Raw genomic sequence first — 23,642 nt, 5'->3', positions numbered from 1 at the left:
AGGTGGGCACTCTGGTTTTTTAAAAATGATAAAAGCAAAACTTGGCAAGCAAACCTTCGATTGATCTCTAAGTTTGATACTGTTGAAGACTTTTGGGCGTAAGTAATTAAGATATTTATACTTTTTTTAAGTTGTATAATTTTTTTTAATCTTGCATCATTCACAAAATGAAAGATGAAGTGTATCTGTCTCTTCACAAATGTTTGAATTGGTGATTATGCTTTTACTATACATTGTTTAGTCTCTACAAAAGCCCTATGTTTGATCTCCAGCACCCCCACAAGCAGCAGAAAGAAACAGGGTCTTTATAGTCAGCTCTTTAGATTTGAATAGTCTTTGTTCCTCATTTTTCTGTGAGAGTCTTAGAATTTTTGACATTTTTGAAATTTGTTCCCATGTGCAGTCACCTAGATATATTTGTATCATAACTGGGTTCTGGAGAGCCTTATTTCTGCAGTTTTCAGTACGATACCTGGAATTCCCCTTCTCAGGATACCAAAAGCCAAAATGATTAGAGCAGAGACGTGTCAAGAGAATGATGGTATCTGCGATGTTAGTTCATCAATTTTATTGTAATTTGTTAAAAGTAATAGATATTTTATCTTTTAGGTTTAGTTTGCAGTGTAGGAAAATGTTGACTTGGAATTGTAAAGTTTTACAAGATTTTAAAGTAGAATATAAGCTGAAAGTCTTTTTTGAAAAGTGTGTGTTTGGGACAGGATGTAACTAAGTTGTTAAGGATGTCCTAGCTTCTAGAACTAACCTTTACCTCCCAAGGCATAGCACATGTACACCGCCTATGCCTTAGAATCTTAGTCTTTGTTTTCTGAGGATTAGATACAGAAACTTAAATGTGTTAGGCAGGTGTTGTACCATTGAGCTGCATTCCAGCTCCTCCAAAGTTTTCTTGATTTCCTTGGAGAAAATATAGAGAAATACTGTTTAAGAATGTGAAAGGCAAAAAACAAACAAACAAAAAAAAAAGAATGTGAAAGGCAAAATTTTAGAATGCTTTGAGTTACCTCAAAGTTACCTAGTCTATATATTTGTTAAGTTCATATACATGCTGAATTGAATGCAAAAAATGGGTTATAGTCATGTAATTCACAGCTGTATGTTTTTCAAGGGCACAGTCAGTATTCAATGTATTTCCAATGCTTGCCTTAGAATAGACATTTAATATACATTGCATCATTAAAGGCAAAGTATAAAATGAATAAAACTCTTGAATTCACTTTTTCTACTAAGAACATTGTAGTGTTTTTTTTTTTTCAAATATTTATTTATTTGTTATGTATACAATATTCTTTCTGTGTGTATGCCTGCAGGCCAGAAGAGGGCACCAGACCTTATTACAGATGGCTATGAGCCACCATGTGGTTGCTGGGAATTGAACTCAGGACCTTTGGAAGAGCAGGCAATGCTCTTAACCACTCAGCCATCTCTCCAGCCCCCATTGTAGTGTTTTTATGATACAAATATATTTAAGCTCTGCTAATTAATTAGATTTCTAGTTAATTGGAGTTCTTGAAAGCATCAAGGAGTTTTTATACTCTAATTGTGCTTACTCTAAGACTCTTAAGTAACTACGACGAAGCTTTCTTTTACACACACGAAAAGAAACTCTCAACAAAAGACGTGGTGGCACACACTTAATTTCAGCACTTGGGAAACTCTGAATTTGAGGCCAGCCTGCTCTACAAGACCTAGTTCTAAGACAGGCTCCAAAGCTACACAGAGAAACCCTGTCTCAAAAAACAAAAACAAAACAAAACAAAAAGCTCTCTAGTTTCCTACTAAGGAAAAGAAGAGTCTTGAACCTCCAGTCATATTTGCATGTAATCTGGATTGTTTGGCTTTTACGAGTTTATATAATTGTGTTTCTAATTTGTTGTCTTGTAGAACACAGACCCACAGTTTAGTTAATATAAGCTAAATCATTGGGTACTGTAACTGAGAGATTGGAAAGAATCCTTTACTTTTCTGTACATATTAGGCTACTTATTTATTTCTTACTCTTTTGTAGCAGATTTTATTTAAACAATTCTTTAGTCCATTTTGCTTTAATCTAGTCCGTATAATATTAAGATTCTTGAGGTTGTTGTTTGGGAATAGTGAACCATTAGATACCTTATGCATAATGTTATCTTATTCAAGCTGGATTATCTGTGTAATTTGATAAAATGTAGAATTCTTTCTTAAAATTGTCTAAAATATTCCTGGACAAGCACAGGAGCATGCCTCGTTTAATGCCATTGAATGTTTGCAGACCTGTAACTGAGATAATGTCTGCCATCCAGTGTTAAAGATAGGCCAGTTTTACTCTAAGAGACTGCAAGAGATAAGTGAGAAGGGTTTTCTCCCGTCAGGCAGTGAATATCAAACATCTCAAATACTGCTCCATGGTTTAAGTATTTTGGAAATACAGGTCCAACTGTTGGTATATGGCTGTGAGCTTGGTATGTGCCCGAGCTCCCCAGCATCCAGGTGTGACCGACCTGGAACCATTTTTGGAGTTGGAGTTGTGTTTATACCTGGATACTTGCTGAGATGATAAGTTGATTAAACCATTCAGTCTGGGTGGTTTGTTCTCATTTTCTTACAATTCACAAACAAATGTATAGAAATATTTTTGTTAAAATAAAGTCATTTGACATAGTTCTTTGTAGTTATCTATTTATAAAGTTTCTTGAATGTAATCATTATTGAGACTGGTTTTGTCCATTTCAGATATTAGAGTCAAAAAGGAAAACAAATGTACATAAACTTTAGTTTTTTCATATTTTCCAAATATGTGTATATGTGTGTTTGTATATATATATCTATGTAAGCACCCAAATCCTGCATTACATATTATGTTTTTAATTATTATTTTCTTTTACCTAGTCTATACAACCATATCCAGTTGTCTAGTAATTTAATGCCTGGCTGTGACTACTCACTTTTTAAGGTATGCCTAATCAATGATTGTTTATATTTATTACAGGACCAGAGCATTCAGGTATTTGTAAGAACTGGCCACAAATTCAGGCAGTTGGCTTTACCAGGCTTGAGTACACTAGTCTGGTGACATAGTTACTCATGGGTACATCCTGGGATTGACTTTGAGCCTTGCTAATCCTGTGCAGCCCTTCCTGGATATACTCGTAGACTGACTTCGTCAACTCATTTTTAACCCATGAGATATTTGTAAACAGACCTTTGTCAGGTGCTAGGATAGGACTTTAATTGGCTCATATTACATAATTTCTAATGTAGCTTCTGAAAGGTGTCTGCTTCTCAGGAACTTAAAGATCCTTCAGATGAAGTGAGACCTGAGGATCTGATGGGTAAATGATGAGTGGCACTCTCCTGTAGTCGCATGCCTCTGGCACACAGTTCCTGTGTGCTTTTAAAGGCTGTACCAACTGCAGGGGTGTAGGGACTAAAAGAAAAGTTGTCAGTGTGGTTGCTTACTGAGTCTAATTGTGTTGTTATTTTGTAGGATGGTATTGAGCCTATGTGGGAAGATGAGAAGAACAAACGGGGTGGTCGATGGCTAATTACATTGAACAAGCAGCAGAGACGAAGTGACCTCGATCGCTTTTGGCTAGAGACAGTAAGGCTTTAAAATTACAGACCAGCTTTAGGATGTATTTTCTTTGGTTTACTCAGGCTTCCTGTTCTAGAAAAGTCTTTGTGCTCACATGGCATTGTAAACACTAAAATTGGAACAAAATAGAAATTAGTATAGTCCTTGTTCAAGATTCAGATTCCTGGGGGTTTTGTTTTGGATGTAACTGGAAAGTATTGTGTTAATCAAAATAAGCCAAACTTAGAAAGAAATATGTAGCAGGTTTTCTTTCATATGTAGAACTTAGGTTTAAAATACATATATGTGTGTGTTTGTTACATCATGTGTGTTTATAGGTCATGAAACTAACAAGACCTAATGAGGTGGGAAATAGGCCAGTGAATACATGTAGTAGGGAGGGGATAAGAGAAAGGGAGCCGGCTGCGGGGAGTGCAAACAGTGACAGGTATGAAGATGCCATGGTGAAAATAAAAATACATGGAGACAGATGAAGGGGAGTGCTTAGGTGTAGGTGTGACCTTTCCTGCTGGAAGATCATCCCAACCCTCTTCTTAGAAGCAGTGTTCTACTGCTCTGCTGGGACTAGAGCCCAGGATCCTACTGCCTCCAGCCTTTGAGTGCTGTGCTTATATAAGCATGTGCTATATAGCAAATAACCTTTTTTTTCTACCATGGGAATATCATATACATGTGAATTCCATGAATGGCTTTTATTATTCTACAGGTCAGATAAAAAGTGATTGACATCCACTCCACCTTCTACAGTCAACTGCCCGTCATTTCATTAACCAAAAATGATAGGCTCTCACATTTTGTGATTAAACTTTTTACAACCCATTTATAGCATTGCTAATTAAAAATTATAAAATTTTGAAATCTCTAATTGAGCAGTAAAGTTGTTGATTAACATTCTTTAGTGTGTGTTTTGATATGGTTCTTTTAGCACTTTGGTTTTATGAAGCCATAGGCATTCTTGTCACCACTTGTACTCAATACCTGATTTATAGTTGACACTAACAAAGCGAATAAGCACTTACATGTGTGTATCAGTAATATTTTAAAGCGAAGATTTATTTACTCTTTTGGAGGAGAGTAAGGAAATCCCAGAAGACAGTGGTTCTCAGTGTTCCCAATGCTGCGACCTTCTAATACTTAATCATGTTATGCTGACCCCAACTATAAAATTATTTTTGTTGCTACTTCATAACTGTAATGTTGTTACTGTTAAGAATTGCTGTGTAAATACCTATGGTTTCTGATATGGTCTTAGGCAACCATATGTGAAAGGGTTGTCCCAAATGGGATGTGAACCCCAGGTTAAGGCCTGCTGCCGTAAGAAAAAGAACATTTAGGTTTTGTAGGTTGAAAAAAACTATGGCAATGATAGTGACAGTTGCTCAATAATGTTAAATGTGTTTAATGCCACTAACTCTGCTTTGAAACTGTTAGAACATGGCAGTTAAATGGGTAGCTGTTCTGTCATCTCGCTAATGATTGTTTGCCAACATGCTAAGCAGCTGAGCAGATGGATATTAATATGAGATCACTTTTGTTTGTGCCCAATTTGCAAAAAAAAGTTAAAACATTTGAATTTTTTAAAGCCAAGGCAAAAAGCAATATAAATTAGTAAAATTTAGACATTTTAAAAGTTCATAGGTTGGTCTGTGGCCCACAGGTCAGATGGGGCTTGCTGCCAATCTAACTGCCTGAGTTCAATTCCTAGAACCTACTGGGTGGAATGGGAGAACCAACTGCTGCAAATTGTTCTCTTGTATTAGTTTGTTATGGCATGCATGTCCTGCCTCCATCCCCAACAAAATAGCAACAACAAAAAATTAAGAATCAGTTATTTTTATTTATTTGCTTTGGGTTTTTTTTTTTTTGTCTCTGTAGATCAAAATGGCTTCAAACTTGGCAACTTGCCTTTGCCTGTTTAAGAAGTCAACTCTTGATTTAGAAGCTGCTTTAAGTTTTTAACTGTACACCTAGAAAAGAGACCTTTGCTTTCTTCACTGTTGATGATATATTTGATGTAATTTGGATTTTATTTTTCAATTTTTTTTTTTTAACTGCTGTGCCTTATTGGAGAATCTTTTGATGACTACAGCGATGATGTATGTGGAGCTGTTGTCAATGTTAGAGCTAAAGGTGATAAGATAGCAATATGGACTACTGAGTGTGAAAACAGAGACGCAGTCACACACATAGGGTGCGTTTTGCTCTACCTACCTACTTCTTGGACAGTATTAACTACATCTAGAAGTCTTTAAAAACTTAGGAGTTTACAGACTTATTTTCTTTGTAAATGTTTTCGTGAACACTTAGAAATTTGGACCCTGTTGACATTGAATGTGTTTGTCCTCTGTAGAATGGTTTTGCAGCAGTGGTGTCTGCGCTGTCTTCAACAGTTGAGTGCAGGTAGTGAGTCATGGTTCCTGTCCATATTTAGAACCCACATGTTTATAAGTTTTTGTATTTTGTTCTTGTAAGTTTTATTCTTTACAAATGTGATCATTCTCCCCCATTCTTCCCTCTAGAATTTTGCTAGAATTCTCTCTGGCTACATGTAAATTGGTAAAAAGAAAAATCAAGTTTGATTCTAGGTATTATTTATAAGAAAGAGATTCATTGTTGACTTGTCATTTTTCATCTTTTAGTATCAACATTTAGTTGTAGGAACGTATTTCGTCAAAAAAACAGAAATTAAAGCCGGGCGATGGTGGCGCACGCCTTTAATCCCAGCACTCGGGAGGCAGAGGCAGGCGGATCTCTGTGAGTTCGAGACCAGCCTGGTCTACAGAGCTAGTGCCAGGACAGGCTCCAAAGCCACAGAGAAACCCTGTCTCGAAAAACAAACAAACAAACAAACAAAAAAAAAAAAAAAACAGAAATTAATGAATTTGTTAGAGATGTTTTGTGTCAATATTACAGAGTTTGAAATCTAAAACATTTTGACCTTAGTTTTTCAAGGACATTTTTGGTTGTTTATTTTGTTTTTCAAGACAGGGCTTCTCTGTAGCCCTCGTTGTCTTGGAACTTGTTTTGTAGACTAGGCTGGTCTTGAACTCAACTCTCAGAGATCTCTGCCTTCCAAGTGCCAGGGTTAAAGGTGTTTTAACCACTATAGTTTTTGTTTGTGGGTTGGGAGGCCGTTCGAGACAGGGTTTTTCTGTGTAACAGTCCTGACTGTCCTGGAACTCACTCTGTAGGCCTGGCTGGTGTAGAGATCCACCTGCCTCTGCCTGAGTGCAGTGATTAAAGGCATGTGCCACCACCGCCTGACTTGACAGTAGCTTTAATGCTTCCAGTTGGTACATTTCAACTACTCGTTACTTTTTTCTTTCTTTTTCTTTTTTTTTTTTGCAAATACATTTTTAATGGTAAAAAGTCTATTAAGAAACTATTACAGTGTCATTCATACTAGTTGCCAGATTAGTTATTTCAAAAAAATACCTGTTTAGAAGAATTTTAATTCTGCTCTGTGAAATTGAGTCTTTCTTCCTATTTTTGAGTGTTCGGTATTTTTTTCCCTGAGAATTGAAAATTCAGATTTCTGAAATTGACAAATGAGGTCCGTGCTCCTTTTCTGGTATTTTGTCAGCTTGTTTTTCATATCCACTCAAAATACATAGCCATGCAGATTGCATCTTTTTTCTGTAGCTTTTTGTTGTTTCTTTAGATGTGCTTCATTCCTTAGAAGCTTTTAACGCCTTGACATCTGTGTATTTGCCCATCCATTCATCCATTTATTTTGAGTCAGCATCTGCATAAACCTGGCTCGTTCTAGAACTCACTATATAGACCAGACTAGCCTCAAACTCAAAGATCTACCTGCCTCTGCTTCCCAGGTGCTGGGATAATGTCCAGCTAACTTTTGAGCTTTTAAGGAGAGATTTTCTTAATACTGCAGATTAGGTACTCTAATTTATATAGCTCATACTCATATACTTAATCCTGTTTAGTACACACCACATTTTGTTCTTAAGGTAATCACAGCTAATTTGAAAATTGTGTTGTGAAGTTTGTACATAGGCAGAATCGAATTTATATGTACAATAGAAATTTTCTTTCTTCTCTCCTCCCTCCATCTCCCTCCCTACCCTCTCTCTCTCTCCCTCTCTCTCTCTCTCTCTCTCTCTCTCTCTTTCTCTCTCTCTCTCTCTCTGTCTCTTTCCTTGTTTGTTTGTTTGTTTGAGATAGTGTCAGCAAGACATAGCAAATGTAAACCAAGCTGGCCTTTTCCTTCCTCAGTCTCATGGGTGCTGAGATTCCAGGCTTGAACACTACACCCACCTTAGTTTTTACCTTTTACATAGAGGAATGAAAGGAGATGTGTGTGTATTACTTATTTTTAAATAAGTGTGTGTGTGTGATTATTTCATCATAGGTATTGATTATTGATTTGTAAAATAGAAGTGCTGTGAACTCCCGAACTGATTCTGCTTTGTTCGCTACCGATTTAGCCGTAGTAATCGTAGTTCCTTCCTTACACAGACTAGTGGGATTAAGTGTAAAGTGATTAAGTATGGTTGTGAAAGTAAATGCTGATTTTTAATTTTTCTAGTTATGCTGAAAGAAAATGTTTTGCTTCTTGTGAGCATTTCTTAATGTAAAGTCTAATAAGGGATGAATTTTTAAAAATTTTTTTAAAAAAGAAAAGTTAATGGTCCTTTTTTTTTTCTTTGTCTTATAGGAGGGTATACAAGGAAAGGTTAGGACTTCCTCCAAAGATAGTAATTGGTTATCAGTCCCACGCAGACACGGCTACAAAGAGCGGCTCCACCACTAAAAATAGGTTTGTTGTTTAAGAAGACACCTGAGTGTTCTCACAGGAGACTGCGTCACGCAATCGAGATTGGGAGCTGAACCAAAGCCTCATCTAAGCAGAGTGGACTGCACTGAAGTTTGATTCCATCTAAATGTTGCTAAGATATAAGAGAAGTCTCATTCGCCTTTGTCTTGTACCTCTGTGTTCATTTCTTCCCTTCCTCCCCTCCAATTTTTGCTAGTGTGTCCACTACCCCAATCAAAGAATTACAGTATACGCCACCCCAGAATCCGCAGGTGTGTTCCTGGCCCGCACTGTAACAGCTGGGTAGAATTACCATGATACACACATTTGCCTTTCCACAGTATTCGAAAAAGAACTTGCATTTCTGTTACCTTAGCAGGAAAAGATCTGTTTCTGCTCCACTCCGTGCAGGAGCGTGTTTTGCTGGTGAGAGTCTGCGTGCAGTTTTCTAGCAACCTCATGTCCTTCCACAGCGTTCTCCTTGCTGGCCTCTTGCTGATGGCTGCTAGAGTTTAATTTATTTGCTTCCCTCCTTGATAACATTACTGATTCTGATTTCAGTTTTTCATTTGTTTTGCTTTTGTTTTTTTTCCTCCTGTAACATTGGTGAAGGATCCAGGAATATGACAGAAACGTGGAATAAACATTAAATTTGTGCATTCTTTGGTAATTTTTTGTTTTTTTGTAACTACAAAGCTTTGCTACAAATTTATGCATTTCATTCAAATCAGTGATCTATGTCTATGTGATCCCTAAACATAATTGTGGACTATAAAAATGTAACACCATAATTACATTCCTAACTAGAATTAGTATGTCTGCTTTTGTATCTTTATGCTGTACTTTAACACTTTGTATTACTTAGGTTCTTTTGCTCTGGTTACAAATGGCTCAAGTAGAAAAGCGGTCCCATTCATATTAAGACAGTGTACAAAACTGTAAATAAAATGTGTACAGTGACTTGTCTTTTAGACAACTAGAATTGTCCTTTATTTCTCCATCTCTGTAGAAGGAATCTGTACTTCCAATTGCAAGGCAGTCTCTTGTGTCTTCATAGTGTCTCCCCCATGCACACTCTAAGTTTGGAGCACTAGTTTATTATTATGTTTATTACAATTTTTAATAAATTGAATAGGTAGTATCACATGTAATTAAACTGATGTGGTTATCTTTTTTAATAAAGTTAAGGCACAGTTTTTCAGTCTTAGGTTAAATAATGTACTTTGAATATGTTAAAATTCATGAGAATTGGGATTTTGGTGTATCACCATTTGATAGGAACAGTGGCTATAAATTTGTTGACTTTGAGATGTTTTTACTTAAAGAGCAGAAAACTAGCACAAGGAGAGTATAGGGGAACATGTGTTAGGATTCTTAGTGTTTATTATCTGAATAAAACAATAAACAAGTATTAAGAACTATTTATATTGGTCAATTGTTACAGTATGGTTTTCTGTAAACTTGAAACCTTGATCTATTCTTTCCTTGTATCATTTCAAAGTAAACTTGAAGATATTTTGTCTGCAATACACAATTGTATAGTTCAGATCCTATGAAATGAGGTGTGGCTACTATAGACTAAATGGTAAGCTGAACTATGGGAGCAGAATGGAAATCACTAGTTGAGAAAAATGCTGTCTTTAAGTGGTTATTATTATGAATTCATCCTTTTCACACTGATAAACTTGATAAAGATCCTTCTGAAATAAATATGGAATCAATAGCATTGCTTTTATTACAGACTTTTAAGATGTCCCACAGATTGCCAGTTGACTGCTTGGTGTCACAGTCCCTGTTCAGTGTTCTAGCAGTAGCGGTGTTTATCATCTCAGTATTCTGTGCCTAATATCTTCTGCATAAATGTGGGCATTTCGGGGATGTTCCATCTTTTTATCATTGCAACATGGTCTGTGCTGGGCTGCATTCATGGCTATCTTGTGGGTATGAGTCCCAGGGCGGACACCTGAAACTAGTGGATACAATGTGTAGCCATGAAAGTGCTGGTGATGAGACTTTGTTACCAACAAATTGAATTCTAGTAGTTGGCCTATTAGAATGCTCATATTCCTTTAATTCTAGAGTATAATTCAATTATAAGAAGTATTAACTTTAAGTAGAGGAAGAATCAAAATACAATTTTAATGTTAAAAGCTTTCAGTAGGATGTATTTTTGTAATAGAAAAATGAAATGATTTATAATGGATGAAAAATTGTGATCTAGCTGCTCTTTCTTGTCAGACTTCCTTTTGGACTGCAACTCCCCAATAATGACATGGAGACTTCTTATAATTGTGAAAGCTTGACCTTTAATTTAGGTCTGTTCCCAACCAGCTCCTACAACTTAAATCAAGCTCTTTCTGTTAATCTCGTGTTGCTTTTTACTCCCTTCATTTTGTATGTCTAGTTCGCTTCTGTCTTGCTGGTGTCTCCTGTGAGCCTAGATTCTAACCCTGAGTTCCTCTCTCCCAGGAAGACCTGCCTGTTTTCTCCTGCCTAGTTATTGGCCATTCAGCTCTTTATAAACCAATCAGAAGGTGCTTTAGGCGGAGACACATCTTTACAGTGTACAAAAAGATTATCCCACAACATTGCAATGGATAAATTAACAGTTCCACAGAAGGATTTAGTGTAGACTATATAGGAATTAAATAACTGCAACACTTACATAATACTAATTGTTAGGTGGTGTTTCAGCCACTTCACATATACATTGGCCTGCATAATAACTGTAGGTATCATTTTTCCATTTTACAAAGGATGAAACATAAGCATTAATAGTTAAATAATGTTAAAGCTTTTATCAGATGTGAAGTATGAATTTGAGTCATAGAATTTGCTTCCAGTGGTCCTTAGTCGCTTTCAGGAAATGTAAAATCTCATGGGCTGTAGTAAGTTACCTCAGTTACGTTCAGCCAGTATATAAGATATAGTATATATATATTATAGGCGTATAAATGTTTCTCCATTTTACTGCCTTTGCCAATGAAGTTAATTTTTTTTTTTAGGCTTAGTGTGTTAACAGCCAGCTAAGTTCATCACAAATAACCATGGAGGCAAAGTTACAGGAGTTAGTGTAAATGAATGTTTTCATTGGTGCTCTGAGTCATCTAAGATATGACAAAGTGTTCAAATTGTTAGGTCTTGAAGTTCTTGAATGCTTGTTAAGTTAGTAAATGGTGTGGGATGGTGGTGCATTCTTTGATCACAGATGGATGATTCTAAGTATGAGGCCAACCTGGACTACACAAGCCTTTTTTCAAAAAGATAAGGGCTGGGATCATGCCTCGTTAGAGTGCTTGTCATGCATGTGCTAGTTCTTTGTATGATATGATGAGCGGGTTTGTGCTAGTGTCTGTCTTGTTTCTCCAGACTCCAGTATTAAGTACAGACTCAGAATGCAGGTCAGTGTGTTCACTACAAGTGAAATACTAGCTACACTTTGGAACCGGTGTAGAAATGGCTGAGCATCTTAAAAACTTCCCCAGCAATTTATGTTGTAACAGTAACATGTGTGATCATTTCCCACTAATAGAAAAGGGATATGTTTTACAGAGTCGTGTCTGTCAGTATGGGAGATTTAGACTGGCCCTTCTTCACAAAGGGCTCTTGAAAGACCGCTGTTGTGCTTTCCCGGAACACTTACCTGCCCACTAATCCTGAGCAGCCTGTGGTATGTGTCGTGGCACTGTAGAGCTAATGGTTTGGGTGTAAAGTTTTGGTTCTGTTGTGCAGCATATTAAAATAATGCACTGTTGAATCCTGCTTGCTGTGGATTCCAAGCATTAAATCGGTCCACTTACTAGCCAGAGTAAGGCTGTAGACATGGAGATCCTTGTGTTTGGTCTGCTGGTGGAAGTACTGAGGTGGTGTGCGTGTGATCACATGAAGTCCTTTTGTTTTTCAGGATAGGGTCTCTGTCGCTTTGGAGCCTGTCCTGGAACTCGCTCTTGTAGACCAGGCTAGCCTCAGACTCAGACCTCTGCCTGCCTCTGCCTCCCAGCCCCAGAGGGGTGAATTTAACATTTTAATTTTGCTCTCTTCTGACCTCATGTCAACTCAAGTTTTGTACAATTCACTTGCCTGTTTCTTTCCTGTGTGCTAGAACAGGATGTGCTCGGCCACTACTGTAAAGACAGCTCTAAAGCAGACTTTCAAAATGAATGAAAGCCTCCATTAAGTTCTACAAACAGCTTTATTGAAATTGAAGGGGTTTTTGTTGTTTTTAAAAATATAGGCAGTTTGTGGCACATTACTTTTAATCCCAGCACTGGGATGCAGAGGCATCTCTGTGTTTAAGGCCAGCCTGGTCTACAGAGCTAGTTTTAGGACATCCAAAGCTTTACAAAGAAACTCTGTCTTGGAAAATAGCAAAATAACATAAAAGGCCTGGTTGTCTTGGAGAGTCTCAGCTCTAATGTTGAGTCTAAGTGATTCCAGCAAGCTAGTACATGGAAGTGCCAGGTTGCAACTTGGTGGCCTTTTCTTTTTCCAAGATGTGTATGGGCACTTTGTCTCACATGTGCATGTGTACCACATGTCTGCAAAGTGGTCAGCAGAGTGCATCTAATCCCCTGGAACAGAGTTCTGAACAGCTGTGAGCCACCCCGTGAATGCTAGGGACCGACTGGATCCTCTGCATGAACAATTAGGCGCTCTTAACGTGCGCCATCACTTCAGCCCCATAGCTCTCATTGCATGACAGCATTAGAGTTCTTTTAAGAAAATAATTTTAGTGTATTCTCATTGTAATTTTGCATTGATCTATGTTTTGAAGGTAGCAGCAAGTCTTTTCTTTAGTCCCCAATTCCAAATACTGAACTGATTTTTAATGTTTGACAAAACATGCCCACTTTCCTTAAAGAAGGTAGGCAATATGTCCTGTGTACCTTAATTTTGCTCACTTCAAGGCATTTCTTGACTTTGCTATAAATACCAGATTTTTCTGTGTGTACTTTAGACATTTGTATGTGTACTTGGTGTATGTTACTTCTTTTGGATCTTAACTGTACTAGTATTGTCTAATAATCTTGGACTCCTGGTGCACATGGAAAGCAGTATTTTTCTCTGCCTTGGTGTTTTTTTTTTTATTTATCTTTTAGTGCTGTGCTTCCTGTCTCTACAGACCTGCATGAAGCTCTATCTTTATATAAGGAAGATAATTTCCTTTGCTTCAGCAATACTAAATGACATTTCTTTCTCTTTCTGACACATGATGCTAGCCTACACTTAAGAACCTTTGTCTTTTGTGGGGCACATTTCCTCGTGTGTGTGTGTGTGTGTGTGTGTGTGTGTAGAGAGAGAGAAACCCTCATAGTTTTTGATAAAGTTACGTTACCCTACACATGGCTATGCCATGATGGTTGATGAGAGTACATGCTATTTAGGATTTAAAAAGACTTGTAGCTCTGGCAAGTATCTAGTGGAGTGACCTATAATTGGAGTGTGTCTACTTCTGTCATCGTGACAGCTGTTGGATGTAGCTACTCTGAAATGGCAAAGGGCACCTAGAAGTTGTGCAGTGGTATCTTCTCATTTTACATGTGATACTGCTGGAAATTTCAGTGTTCAACTTGTGCAGAAAATACTTACGTATGATCCCAGCACTGAAGAGGCTGAGGCAAGAGTATTAACGTTTCCAGGCCAGCCTTTACTCTGTAGTCAACATCATGTCTCAAAATTGAGAGTTTAGGTTTACATTCTTTAAAAGCTGCTTCATTCTACTTCTGGAAGGTATCGAATGTCATTTACTTTTCCCATTGAATGTTCTGTTTGGATTTTCATCCCTAACTGTCAGTAGTAGGGCTTATTGGCGTTGTCACTGAAAACAACTGAACCTGTGCCTTTAAGAGTTTACCATGTGCACCAGTGACCTGGCTGCTTTGTCTCGGGCCTATGATTCTTCCTAAGGTGTCACCAGGTGATTTCCATAGCAATCTTTGGGATCCAGGTATTGGAAATGGTGATAGGAAGTATGAGGTTTGGTGTGTGTTGTCTTGACGCAGGAGTCACTAACCAAGTTGGCTATTCTGCCTGCTCATCACTCAGCAGCGTATCTCAAGTGCTTGCCATTTTTGCTTAGTGGCTGTCCCACACACTTCAGACAGCATATTCCACCATCTCCAAACGTCCTCCTGGCAGCTGTGCTGTGCTGTTCTTCAAGTGAGCTTTTAAGGGTCTCTGTGGTATTGAGTTTTCCTTTCAGACAAGTGTCTGAAGAGCGGTTGTTTTAGAATAGTTTAGAATGGGCTGCTGTTCCTTTTGTTGAGTCTGGTACCTGAGAGTTGCCACTGTCTTGCAGAAAAGACGAAAGAGCATAAAAATAGCTTGCCAATTTTTTCACTACAAACATCTTAAAAATTTGTTTTATGTCCCTATTTATAAGCCAAAAAGTTATTAAACGTAACATGCAATGAGTTTTGAGGTTTTCTATTCCAGTCTTTCTTCCCTTCTCTTCTCAATAGTAGGACTTGCTATTGTCACCAGTCAGCTGCAGCTTGAGATGACATAAGAGGTTTTCGTATGGTAATGGGGGCTGTGAAGTTATAAAAGTCTGAAATCAATGGCCTGTTGTGTTCTTTTGCTGTGAAGAGACGTCATGACCATAGCAACGTTTTCAAAACACCTTTTCATTGGGGTTTGCTTACAGTTTCAGAGGTCTAGTTCATTATTGTCCATGACAGCATGGCTGCATTCAGGTAGACATGGTGATGGAGAAGTTGAGAGTTCTACATGTGGATCTGCAGGCAGTAGGAAGAGAGACACCATGACTTGCTTGAGCTTTTGAAGGCCCACAGCCCACCCTCAGTGACACACTTCCTCCAACAGGGTCACACCTCTTAATTCCTCACAGATCATGCCAATCCCTGAAGCAAGCGTTCAAATTTATGAGCCTATGGGGGCCATTTCTATTCAAACCGTTACAGCTTCCATTATCAGTTCTCCCTTAACTTCTAATTGGGCTTTAACAAATGGAAAACATGCCTAGATACAAAGTTAGCTCAGAACTGACTCCAGCTTCAGAGGAGTCCATGTCTTCTGATTCTGCAGCCTCCAGGCATGTACCTGGTGCATGTACACACGTGCAGGCAGGCAAGCATTCATACACAAACCCACAAATTTAAAAATTTTTAAAAAGCATTCTCTTGGGGCTGGAGAGATGGCTCAGAGGTTATGAGCACTGCTCTTCCAAAGGTTCTGAATTCAATTCCCAGCAACCACATGGTGGCTCACAACCATCTGTAATGGGGTCTGGTCCCCTATTCTGTTCTGCAGGCATACACAGACAAAATATTGTATACATAATAAGTAAATAAAGCATTCTCATTCTATTTCTGTTTTGCTCAACTGACAATAGTCTCTGTCACTACTTTGGTCCTTGCAGTGTCTGTGTTTGGCCTGTGTGAGCCTTCAAGCTGACTGAGCTCCCCTTTGTCATGTCAGAAATCCTTCTTTGAGTGTAATTTACTTTGGAGTCCAAATGGGTTTCCTAGGTCCATCTTGGCTCATCTTGTACTTTGCCTACTCCAGCCTTCGTTTCTCCATGCAGCTCTGGTTTCTTGAGTATCCAGGATGTGGGCCATTGATCTGCATTATCTACCAAGCATCATTGCTTCTATTTTCTCAGCAGAGGGAGCTAGATTTAAGCGTATATTTGTACATACCCATACACTGTTCTTACAAGCCTTTATACACACATCACCCCCCTGCCCGTCTTAACTCAGTCACATTAATGCAAAGCGTTATTTTATTCAGTTGTATCTTGTGTTAGGGCTCCAAGCCTCATCACTTGTCCCCTTACCTCTCCTTTCTCATCTCTGACCCCCTTTTTCCATATCATTTTTTTGTTTCCATATTTCTGATCCTCTTATGTGACCGAAGCCAAAAAATTATTTCCTCATCACCACCCCATTTTTGTTTGAGTTGAGATGCACCAGGAGAAGCCCAGAAACTTGGTGTTTGTCTTAAACAGCTGCCTGGGAGAGGCAAGTTTCTTGTATATAGATAGGCAAAGGAGGGAGCAGTCTCAGGCTGCAAACACACCAAGAGAGAAAGCTGCAGTTCACAGTTTCTGCACACAATATTAGCATCTGCACATGGACCAAAGAGAGACTGTCATTCCCATGGGTCTTCTGAAGCAGTGCTCATATCAAACAATGTCAGGACTTCATTGGTTCCTGTCTCGGGACTTTGTCCATCTCCACAAGTCTTATTTGATAAGATGGTTCTCTCAGTGAATCTGAAGCTCATCATTTCAGCTAGTCTAGCAGGTCAGAGAGCTCCAGCGATCTTGTTCCTTAACCTGCCTTCCCGAACTCTCCAGTGCTGGGTTTATGGGCATACACCACCATTCCTGACATTTTCCTATAGGGCTGGGGATCTGGAAATCCTCATGCTTATACAGCAGGCACTTCCCCACTGATCTGCTTCCCCAGCACTTCTATTGTTTTTAAGAGCTAACTCATTATATGTTTAACATTATACTTTTACAGGTATTTATTGACTTCAATTGGGATTTTTTTTTACACACAAATTGTAAAGTCAAGTATATTTCCATATCACTAGAGGATACAGATTGATGGCCACTGTGTCTACATGTATTTCCATTTTTCTGTATATGATGTCTCTTCTGTATATGACTTTTGAATATGAATGCATGTTGGCTGAGAGCAGCAAAGACCAACTTACATTTGTAGTAAAAGTTGCCCCCCCCCCCGGACAGTGTTTTTCTGGGTAGCCCTGACTGTCTTAGAACTCACTCTATAGATCAGATTGGTATCAAACTCAGATCCACCTGCTTCTGCCTCCCGAGTGCTTGGGTTAAAGGTGTGCACCACCACTGCCCAGCAAGACCTTTTCCGGAGCAGTTGAAGGAATTAGATGCACTTTGCCATGTGTGGTGATATTATGCCTTTACTTCCGGCGCCTGTCTCTGCCTCCAAGTGCTGGGATTAAAGGCCTGTACCACACACAAAAGGCAGTTGAAAATCTCTTAACCTCTGCACTTTGATTACTCATCTATAAAATATGAATTATTTTTTAAAAATACGATGGAATTGTGAAGCATGGGGACAGTATTCTAAAATGAGGATCACCAGCTGTATGGTGTGGCTGGGAGAGGTGATTGGATAATAGCACTTGACATTTGATTATGCCAGGGTCAGCTACCACACCAAGATATCCTATATCTACTTGAGGAATGAAAAAAATTTAGAAATGAAGATGTTCAGAGGCTTGGCAGCCATGGACACTATCTTAGCAGAATTGAATACTCCAGAAAGGGCTTACTATTGACGAAACTGATTTCCTTGTAATGACAGGGTTTTTGTTTTTCAAATATCTTTTTTCTCCCTCCTAGAAGTTTGTGTGATTTTTATTTTATTTTTTTTTTATTTTTTTTAAAGATTTTTTATTTATACAACATGTTGCCTCGATGTATGCCCACACGTAAGAACAGGGCGCCAGATCTCAGTACAGATGGTTGTGAGCCACCATGTGGTTGCTGGGAATTGAACTCAGGACCTCTGGAAAGAGCAGGCAGTGCTCTTAACCTCTGAGCCATCTCTCCAGCCCCTTTATTTTATTTTATTTTATTTTATTTTATTTTATTTTATTGATACAGGGTCTCATCATGCAGCCCTGACAGGCCTGCAATGCATAGAGATCTGACTCTGAGAGGCTCTGCTGTTTCTGTCCGGGAGCCCAATTGTATCCAAATCAGAAGATGGTTTATTCACTATTAAGATGCTCAGATGTGGGACAGGAAGTAGTCAGCAATCTCTCAGTTCATTGGGACTAGAGTTGACAAAAGGAATGTTGATGCTATTCAGGTGGTCTTATATTGTGACTACAGCTCTCACCGCTGAGGCTCTTGCTCATTCTACAAGTCCCTGAGCCTTCCCTGGATTTGAAGGAAATATTCTGCATCCCCTTCAATCCAGAGAAGCTGGAGTGGCTTAGATACTCTGTACCTGTCTTCCTGGGACAATTGTTGATGCTTAGCTGAGTTTGAAACAGCTGAGCAGTGAGAACACCTTTCCCCCTGTTGCTTTCTCTGAAACCTCATCCCAAACTCTTCATTTTAGGTTTGGTGGATATCATCATATGAGTTTTCCAAGGATTCATATGCAATATGTTTTCTAATCTTTTGACTATTTGAAACTTTTAATAGGTATAAGTGGTTTGGCAATCTTGGGTAGTATTTTTTTTTTCCTTTCTAGAAAACAGTAAACACTGGTGGAGAATTTGCTCCATGGATAAGAGACTGGCTGCTATTTCAGAGGATCAGTGTTTGGTTCTCAGCATCCACATGGTACTCCACAACTGTCTATAACTTCAGTTCCAGGAGATACAGTACCCTTTTTTGGCCCCTGCAGACACTACTGTTGTGGGATGTCTCTGTATGATGTGAATGTGTTTTGTTACCATTAGTCAATGAGGAAACTTCTTTGAGCTATGACAGGACAGAATATAGCTAGGCAGGAAATCTAAACAAAGATACAGGGAAAAAGCAGGTGGAGTTTGGGAGACACCAGGAGCTGCCAGCGAAGCAAGATGTGAGGTAACAAGTCACAAGCCTCGTGGTAAAATACAGAATAAATAGGTTAATTTAAGTTGTAAGAGCTTGTTAATAATAAGTCTGAGCTAATACACCAAAAGTTTGTAATTAATGTTAAGCCTCAGGGTAGTTATTCAGGAACTGGCGGGTCAAAGAGAAACCTCATACACACTACACAATGTAATACACAGACATAAACGCAGGCCAAATGATCAGATACATTTATTTGTATCTAAATTCTATTTACTAAAAGAAACTCTGGAATCAGATATTGGAATGAAAACCTGCTAGATCAGAGAAGTCAAGAAGCAACCAACTGACCTTTCTTTTTGGCTGGAGACCCAGTGAGAGAGAGTCTGTCTGTCCCAAACCAAAAAGGATCATGAATATCCAGTCCCTTTCTACTTGTTCTTATGTATCTCTCTATTCATCTTCCCAGTTCCTCTGTACTCTATGGTTATTTCTTGTCTATTATTATTATTATTATATTAATTTGGTGAGAGACCTCGACGGGGCACCCAGTCCCACAAGGAGAGACAGACAGATAGGCACACCATGAGACCATGCATGTCGCAGGCCTCCAAAGGCAGATAGTCCTGGGCAGAGAGCCACGTGACGGGTGAGAGACAGAGACATGGGCAGGCATGCCATGCAGAGTGAAGTTAGCTATTTATTTAGTGGGTTATGGAAGGGAAGGGGAGAAGAGAAGAGAGAGAAAGAGACAGAAACAGAAGGGGAGAAGTGGGGAGAAGGGAGAGACGGAAGCTGCCTCTTGGAAAGAGAGACAAAAAGAAGCTATTTCTTGTCTATTAGTTACTGGTTCCATGCCATGATCCAAATTATTTCTAACAGCTGTTTTACAAAATATTGATGCAAAGTGAGACTAACATTCCTTGTGGAAGAATTTTCCAGTGGTACTTTTTAACAGACTTGAAATTATTATTATTATTGTTGTTTTTCGAGACAGGGTTTTGCTGTAGCTTTGAAATCTGTCCTGGAACTAGCACTTGTATACCAGGCTAGTCTTGAACTCACAGAGATCTGCCTGCCTCTGCATCCCAAGTGCTGGGATTAAAGGCGTGTGGCACCACCACCCAGCTCAGACTGGGAATTATTAAAAGTGGGAACTATAAAGGCAAAATTTTCTCTATCTTGTTCTTGTAAAGGGATAGTTTTTTTTTTTTTAAAAAAAAAAAAAGCAGCCTTTAAAATCAATAACTCCTTTAGGTAATAGAGAAGGCAAGGGAATTCCAGGCTTTAAAGAACACATTGGCTGGATCACCTCATTAATAGCTCTCAGATTTGTTACCATTCTCCATTTTCAAGATTCTTTTTAATAGCAAATATAGGCGAATTTGAAGGACTGGTTGATTCCTCAATATTTTGAGCATTAGCTGTTCCTGTACCAGATGTTCCAGTGCCTGTAAACTTCTGATGTCAAAGGCCATTGTTCTACCCACACAGGTTTTATTAGTTAACCATTTAAAGGTAGGGCTGTTGATATCTTTGAAAGACCAACAGCTGTTGTGCCCTGCTTATGTACAACCTGAACGGTCTGTGACTGTTCTTGATGATACCTTTAAATATTTCTCTCAGAAATATTCTTTATTTTATGGTGTGTTTCTGAGATTGGAGGAATATTAATCTGTGTTTTATATTGCTACAACAAATCATGTCCCTATAAATTCATTGCTATGTTAGCCACATATGGCTTTAATTTTCCTCTCTGCCCTTCTGGCTGTATACTCTTGACTCATATTGTGCTTTGTTTTACCTGAGATAAAGTTCCAGTCCCTAAAAGCTGAATATTTACTTCCTGAAGAGGCCAATCTGGATGCCAAGATTTGGGTGAAATTATGGTTACATCTGCATCTTTGCCCAGTAATTCTTCAACTACAATGTAATTTATTTGTATTTTTAGCTTTGCTTTTTGATAATTTATTGAGGTTTGCCAAAATACTTGTTTTATGTCTCTCCAGTTGTGTGGTGTTTTACTCTTTGGGCTTTTTGAGGGGCCTGCCACTCAGCTCCCAAATAAAACACATGGCAACTTATTATTACTTATAAATGCCCAGCCTTAGTGTGGCTTATTTTCTGCCCTCTTAACTTAAATTATCCCGGCACCTTTTGCCTCTGTGCTTTCATATTTCTCTATTTCTGTATACCTTTCTTTACTTCTTTCTCCATGGCTTGCTGTGTAGCTGGGTAGCTGGCCTCTGATGCCCTCACTCCTTGTTCTCTTCCTCTTCTTCCTTTTCATTTTCTCCTATTTATCCTCTCTGCCTGCCTGTGCTGCCTCTCCTTGCTCCTGCCTTGCTGTTGCCATTCAGCTCTTTATTAGGCGATCAGGTGTTTTAGACAGGCAAAGAATCACAGAGTTAAACAAGTGCAACATAAACAAAAGCAACACACCTTGATATTTATTCCCCAACACTTTCTTGAACTTTTTGTTTTATCTGCTGAAGCTTTTCTGTCCTTGACCACATTGGGAGCAGCATTTTTTTTTTTTTTACAACAGGCATTAAGTCTTTTAATTGCTCTGTGGGTGAGTTTCTCCAACGCTAATGGGGGAATGATTGACCCAATTTGTTATTGGTGCCGGTGGGAGGTGCCCTAAGGCATTTTCTGGTGCCAAAGGGTTACCTTGCCTGTCCCTTGTTGATCTTCATTCATTAGTCCACACTGGCTTTCCCCACACCTTCTACATACTCTAGAAGGCGGGAGGGGGGGCCTTCTATTTGGATTATCTCTAGAAAAAACATTGTTTCTAGGAACAGTTTGCCCACATCCCCCTTTCAGTCGACCTTACTTACCACAATTAAAGCATCTGACATCTTGGTTTTTCTTAAAATCTTTTATTTAAGAAAATCACTTCTATCAAAGTAGCGTCATGGGTGTGAGACCCAGTGTCAGCCGTATTTCTAATCCATTCGTCTATTGCTGCAGTTCTTTACTCGCCCTTTGCCTTCTGAATTATCCTTTTAAAAAGCCAAGATTTGAATTCTGGATGTGATGCTATTCTATTTACAGCTGAAGTCAATCTTCCCCCTCAAAATGAATGAAGGCTTCTTTTGGGCCTTGCATAATTTTAGTAAACGACTCAGATCTCTTTCCTGAGTTTTCAACCTGCTCCTAGCATTCAGAACTGCGAAATGACATAGGTCAAGGTGCGTTCATCAGATTCAGCCGGTCTTTGCAAACCAGCATATTGACCTTCGCCAATAAACTGGTCTTGGAAATATGACCGCCTCTAGCCTATTTTCTTATTTTATTACCCTTGTTTCCTCTTTCCACCGTTTTCTCCATTGTAACTGGGGACCAGCTTCCAATATTGCTGTGGCTAAACCTTTCCAGTTGGGTGATAATTCTATTCTGAGTTGCCCATGAATTTAACATCTGTTTCACATAGGGTGGATGTATATCATAAAATGACCACTTCCTTAAATCTCCTCAAACCTAATATTCCATTAACTTCTACATAACCATGGAGGTGCCTATTGTCTGCTGGTCTTTTTTTTTTATATTAACTGGATAAACTAAGGTTGGTTTTCTAATAGCCTGGGGTCATCCCTCTTCAGTTTCATCATACAGTGGTGTGGCAGGTTCCATGTCTAAATTTCTCTGTCTATATCTGAGTATTTTTGTTATTTTCATTAATAGATCTTTCTAGGCCGTTCTAAGGCTTGTATCTTATCAGTGAAATTTTCATATTTGACATAATTATTAAACTACTTTTTAGGGAATAAGTTATGAAACCAAACTGATAGAAACTATATAATTGGCATTATGTCAATCCCAGCTAAATTGATTATCCCTTCATTTATTTTTTCCATTTTCAAGCCATCCATTATGTCACCATACACAGTCCTAAATCCCGGGATTATAATATTTCCCATTCTTACATGGGAAAGATTTTTCTTTGGATTTCTCAGGTGTCTTACCAAGCATGCTCTGACGTCTTTGGCAGTGGGGCTATGAGACACTCAGGGCTAGAGTGTAGATGCAGGGGAATTGCCAGAGAAGCCAGAGAAGCTGCTCCTTGAGCAGTGGGGGAGAGGAGAGGGCTTCAGAAGCTACCGTGTGATCTCATGCAACACTGGATGCCAAATGTTTTATCTAATTTGTTCTATTTACCAATAAAGACTCAGAAGTTAGCTATTGGGATGGAAAACCATCTAGGTCAGAGAAGCCAAGAAGCAACCAACTGACCTTCCTTATTGGTCAGAGATCCAGGAAGTGTCTCTCCTTTGGTACTAAAACAAAAGTCCCTCTCTACTCTTTCATGTGTGTCTCTATGTCCATCTTCCCAGGTCCTCTGTACTCTCTACGGCTAATTCTTGTCAACTAGTTGCTGGCTCCACCTTGTAATCCAAGGTTAATTTTATTAACACAGTCTGGACATTTCACTGTATCATCAAATATCCCAAAACATATTAAATTCATTACATTTAATAAATGGGGGAAAAAGAAAATAGTCAACCTTGGTTGCATACACTTTTAATCCCAGCACTCAGAAGGCAGAGACAGGAAGATCTTTGAGTTCATTGCCAGCCTGGTCTACAGAGCAAGTTCCAGGACAGTCAGGAATAAACAGAGAAACCCTTGTCTTGTAAAACCAAAAAAGAAAAGAAAATGATTAATACTACTCATGACTCTTGACATTTAAAATTGCAGTCAAGTCTATAGCTAAGTGGTAGAGTCTTACCTAGCATGTGCAAGGT

General features: G+C 38.7%; 2 protein-coding genes across 8 annotated transcripts in view; one reads left to right on the top strand and one right to left on the bottom strand.

The window, feature by feature from the left end:
* Eif4e (eukaryotic translation initiation factor 4E) overlaps positions 1-9,789 on the top strand; it is a 41,262-nt gene extending 31,473 nt beyond the window's left edge. For all 3 annotated transcript variants that reach the window (XM_050121772.1, XM_050121773.1, XM_050121771.1), the window contains one exon: positions 8,268-9,789. In XM_050121772.1, the coding sequence (XP_049977729.1) occupies positions 8,268-8,382 (115 nt within the window). In that variant the 3' untranslated portion in view covers positions 8,383-9,789. The remainder of the gene's footprint in view (positions 1-8,267) is intronic.
* Rap1gds1 (Rap1 GTPase-GDP dissociation stimulator 1) overlaps positions 1-23,642 on the bottom strand; it is a 575,856-nt gene that overhangs the window by 95,444 nt on the left and 456,770 nt on the right. The window lies entirely within an intron of this gene.

The sequence above is a fragment of the Alexandromys fortis genome, unplaced genomic scaffold (assembly GCF_014885135.2).
Source record: "Alexandromys fortis isolate MF-2015 unplaced genomic scaffold, M_Fortis_MF-2015_v1.1 scaffold_196, whole genome shotgun sequence".
NCBI lineage: Eukaryota > Metazoa > Chordata > Mammalia > Rodentia > Cricetidae > Alexandromys > Alexandromys fortis.
Note: the sequence above shows the minus strand (reverse complement) of the source record. Positions and strands in the feature narration are given on the sequence as shown.